Here is a 4,977-nt window from a genome sequence, read left to right on the forward strand (position 1 = left end):
TGCAATGCAATGTGTTTATTAATAACCACATTCCTTGGGTCACACAGGGTTGGCACACTGATTCCTGAGTGGGGAAACGGTGTACCTCTATACCACTGAGGTTGTCTGTGAAATGTGAGGGGCTCTTATCCTGTCCTCTGCAGGCCACTCTGGTTCTCGTTTGACCTGGCCTGGTGAGTGGACTACTAGCTCTAATGGAACCGTCGGAAACTCTGTGGCCCGCGTTTCAGGATGGAGCCATAAGCCTGGCGAAACTGGCGGTTCATGGCTGCATAGAGCACAGGGTTGATGCAGCTGTTGAGCCAGGTGAGGTTGGCAGCAACCATATGCACTACTCGTGGAGCGCGGCCCCTGGCGTCCAGAATGTTGAGCAGCAGGAAAGGGATGTAGCTGAGGACGAAGCAAAGGAACACTGCAAAGCACATACGGGTCACCTTCCCGAACTCCGATGGTGCATCCGTGGCTCTGCGTGCTCCTGCAGCTCCTCCAGTCTTGCGATGCACTTCTGGAAGGCTTCTCTCTGAGATCTGCTGAGCTGCCTTTCTCATGCCCTGGTCCCCGGCTTCTGACGAATCACCTTCCAGGGTCTGTGTCGTCGCAGCACTGACTGGCTCAGATGAAATCCCTTCGCTGGGACCTCTTGATGCAAGCCCGCTGTCTAGCTCCTGGAAGTGGCCTGGCACAGCTTCATGTGTCCCAGACACCTGATGGGAGCGCATGCTGGCCTCCTGCAGCCCATATTTGTCCAGCGCTCGAGCCGCACGCTTCACTTGGCGGTGGATGAGGCAGTAGAAGACGCCCACGCTGCTGAGCCCAACCACAAAGAAGATGCCCATGAGGATGGTGGTGTAAGGCCGGCCTCGCACGCGGTCAAAGCTGCAGGTGCAGACAACTGGCACCAAGACATAAACATTCCAGAGGGGGGCAAAGCTGGTCACCCCCACAACCCAGCTGCCCACTAGTGCCAGCACGATCCCCTTGGCACTGAAAACCTGGGGAAAGAGCTTAGGGTGGGCAATGAGAAGGTAGCGTCCTAGAGCAATGAGACAGAGGGTAAGAATGGAGACAGAATTGGAAGTAAAGAGGAGGAGTCCGAATATTCTACAGAAGATGGCGCCGGTGCGCCAATGGAGGTGGAGGTATGTGTCCACGGAGAAAGGCTGCAGGAGCGTGCAGTAGAGTAGATCAGCCAGGGTGAGGTTGGCAATGAGCAGGTTGAAACGGGTTCGGAGTTTGGGACGGATGGCCAAGGCCAACAGGGTGAGCACATTGCCCACGGTGCCTGTTGCAGCCACTACCATGCCCCAGATAACTGCAAAGTATCGATAGCCCAATACAGACTCATGGTAGCAGGAGAAGTTGTCATCTGAGCTGTTCCACATGATGGAGACTGAAGGGAGAGGAGGAGGAGAGGGAGATGTTATGAGAACTTGCTTCTCCAGTTGCCTCCTTGGAACAACTGTCCCCTGCTCTGCTCCTAGAACTCACTTTAATTCTTGGCTGTAAAGCCACTATCATACCACTTCCTCTCAAAGTTCCCCGTTATCTCCTTAGGTTCTCTCTACCCTTTCCTTTCACATTCTCAGACTTCTTTTCTAAGTTCTTATCAAATGTCTTTTCTGGAAATATGTTAATTTTGTTTCTCCAAACCTCAGGCCTCTTTAATGTGTGTGGGATGTTCCCCATAAGCCTGGCGGCTTCCAATGAAATTACTTCCCAGTTCCTGAAGCCCAGTCCCGTCTCTCTCTCTCTCTCTCTCTCTCTCTCTCTCTCTCTCTCTCTCTCTCTCTCTTTGTCTCTTTCTCTCTCTCTCTCTCTCCCTTTCCCCCTTTCCATCCCCTTTTCCCCACTTCCTTTCTTTCTCTCTTGAGTCTTGTTATATAGCCCAGGCTGGCCTTAACTCACAAAGATTCTCAGGCCTCATACACATACCACTATTCTCCTGTCCTCAACTTTTCTGATTGTAACTACCTAGGAAATGAAAGGATAAAGTAAGTAAGACCATGCACAAAACACACACACACACACACACACACACACACACACACACACAAATGATATGCTCACCTCACCTGAGGTTCCCAGTTTTCACACTTGTCTTCAGTAAACAATATCTAGCTCACCTAAAGAGCATGCCTTTTGAGGGACAGCCAGGCTTTCAGCTGGACATATAATGCCTCCTACTATGCTAGACCGAAGTAAAAAAACTCCCTAGTTACCCAACCTCAGTCACTTCCTTCCCCACCTCCAGCTAGTCCTACTAATTTTACCGTGGCTACTAAAGTCCGAGCTTCTCTGTTGAAATCCCCCCAGACTTACTCCAGAATTGTCTCACTCTTTCTTCTCTCCTTCCTGAAACCCAAGTGTTATTTCCTTCCTTTCTCTGAGGCAGAACCTCTTTAAAGTCATTGCTGAGAACTGTTGAACAGTGAGACAGTGTCAGATCCCCTGGAGTACTTCTGTTTTTTGTCCCCCCAACCCCTCTTGAGATAGGGTCTGATTCATTATCCCAGTCTGCCATGGAACTCACAGAAATTCCTCTGCATCAGCTACTTGAGCACTCTGAGTATAAGCACAAACTACCAACCAAATCTGACTGGGCCACTTCTCAAGAGGTCAAAAACAGACCAGGTGCTAGACGCAATGCTAAGCACCCCCAGAGAGCTTAGGCTTGTTTTGCAATAGTACTTCCTTTCTTCTCTTCAGAGACTGGAGATGGTTTACATCAGAGGGTCCCAAATGACACTTCAGCATGTCTGAGAAGTAGAGTCAGAAAAAAAGAGACTGGCAAGATGGCTCAGACTGAGTTGTATTCCAGGACTTATAGAAATAAGAATCAGTTTCTGCAAGCTGTTCTCTGACTTTCATACAAGCTCTGTGGGGCATGTGCACCTATAAACACCTACACAAACAAGTGCAATTAAAAAAAAAAAAAAAAGACTGGAGAGATGGCTCAGCGGTTAAGAGCACTGTCTGCTCTTTTAGAGATCCTGAGTTCAACTCCCAGCAACCACATGGTGGCTCAGAACCATCTGTAATGGGATCTGATACCCTCTTCTGCACTCAGAAGATGGAAAATTCAGAAGTTCAAGGTCATCCTCAGCTATGAATTAGTTTTGAGGCTAGACTCTGTCTTTAAATAAATTAATTAGTCCTGGCACAGTAGTCCATGCCTTTAATCCCAGCACTTAAGAGCCAGAGGCAGGTGGACCTCAGAGTTTCAAGGATAGCCTACTCTAGGTAGTGAGTTCCAGGATAGCCAGGGCTAAATAGAGAAACCCTGTCTCACGAAGCCAGATCAAAACAAAATTACAGATGATATTAAATTAAATTGATAGCCAGACTGCTGACTCCTGCTTGTAATCCCAGCTATTAGGAGTCAGAAGCTGAGGCCAGGCTGGGCACAGAGTGAGACTTTGCTTCAAAAACAAATAAAAAAACAGATGACCCCTTGTTTTGTGGTTGGTGGGGCTGCTAAACAAGAGACTGGAGGACTATGATATAGCCAGGGTTCATTCCCCAGCACCAAAAAGAAAGATAAAGAACACGGGAGGAAGAACAATCTTAGGGAGATGAATGAATGATATATTCCATTTTGAAACATCAAGTTTGGGGCATATCAGTTTTCCAGCTTCTCCAACTCATTTCCTCTAGTCCCTCTGTGCCATCCTCCCCACTCCAGGCCAGCCAGTTCTCCACCTATTCAACTGTTTATGTTTAGTTATTTATTTTGTATGTATATGTCAGGGGAGTGGAGGGTGTACATGCCTCAGTGCAGATGGATAAGTTGAGGGAGCTGGGTTCTAAGGATCAAGAACTAAGGTTGTTAGACTTGGAAACAAGCACCCTTAAACTTACCAAGTGCCCCATTCCCTCATTCCTTCCTCTAAAGGAAAATCCGTGCCTTTAATCCCAAGCACTTAAAAGTATGGTGTTTAGTTTGGGTGTATCACGTGCATACCTGGTGTCCGGGGACACCAGAAGACGGCTTCAGGTGTCACAGGACTGGAATTACTTAACCACTCATTGGGTGCTGGGAATTGAATCTGGGTTCTCTAAACGAGCAGCTAGTGCTCTTAACTAGTTAACCATCCCTCTAGCCCTAGTCTCTCTCTGCTTCTGTCTCTGTCTCTGTCTCTGTCTCTCTGAGCTGCAAACTAAAAACCCCACTTGCTGGGGTCCCACTTTAGTTGATAAATCTAGGGGCCCCTATTTCCCTCTCCTTCTTTCAAACATCAAGTTTGGGGCGTATCAGTTTCCCAGCCTCTCCAACTCATCTCTAGTCCCTCTGCGCCATCCTCCTCACACCAGGCCAGCCAGTTCTCCACCTATTCAGTTGTTCATGTTTCATGTTTAGTTATTTATTTTCTATGTGTATGTCAGGGGAGTGGGGGTGTACATGCAACATCCTACTTTCCCTGCTTCTGTCTTCCGAAAGATTGGGAAGTGGGGAGAGATATGAGATGAGATAACAGATCATGAGACCAAGTGAAGACTCTGAGTGGAGGCTTTTTTTGTTTGTGTTTTGGACTTGTAGATCAGGAAACTGAGGTCATACAGGACAATGACTGATCAAGAATCAGTATATGAGACCCATCCCTCCTTCCTCTGCCTGTCTTGTTGGTGTAAGTTCCCATCAGTGACACAAAAGTTTTGGTTTCTTCCTTCGTCTGGGTTTAGACCCCCCAGGAGAATTGAAACATTATCGAACAGGAGACTCCTTTTATGCGTACTTAGCGCCGCCTAGTGGAGTTTCAGCGAATTCTCAACAGCTTCAGCTGTAGCCTGAGACACTATAAATGATTTCCTTCTAGCCAAGTTTATACGAGCTAGACAGGGACTAGAAGTTTCTGCTGGCTTTACACAGACTTCCCAATCTCATTTTCCAGTCTCCCTCCTTAGGCGTCGGACTTCCTCACCATAAGACACATCTTCCGAGTAAATCACTACCCAAACAGCAAGCAAAGACAGTTTGAA

At 47.8% G+C, this 4,977-nt stretch overlaps 1 protein-coding gene across 2 annotated transcripts; it reads right to left on the reverse strand.

Moving 5' to 3' along the window:
- Positions 1-2,187, reverse strand: Gpr84 (G protein-coupled receptor 84). Of its 2 annotated transcripts, none has more exons than XM_087559115.1 (2): positions 2,073-2,187; positions 1-1,390 (listed from the first exon to the last, which is right to left on the reverse strand). In XM_087559115.1, the coding sequence occupies exon 2, from the start codon at positions 1,380-1,382 to the stop codon at positions 192-194; it is 1,191 nt and encodes a 396-aa protein (XP_087415241.1). In that variant the 5' UTR covers positions 1,383-1,390; positions 2,073-2,187; the 3' UTR covers positions 1-191.
- Positions 2,188-4,977: the final 2,790 nt, after the last annotated feature.

This window comes from Rattus norvegicus, chromosome 7 (assembly GCF_021556685.1).
Source record: "Rattus norvegicus strain SHRSP/BbbUtx chromosome 7, alternate assembly SHRSP_T2T, whole genome shotgun sequence".
In the NCBI taxonomy this organism is placed as follows: domain Eukaryota; kingdom Metazoa; phylum Chordata; class Mammalia; order Rodentia; family Muridae; genus Rattus; species Rattus norvegicus.

Coding starts and splice junctions, on each gene's coding strand:
- Gpr84 (XM_087559115.1), bottom strand. CDS start 1,382: ATGTGGAACAGCTCAGATGACAACTTCTCCTGCTACCATGAGTCTGTA.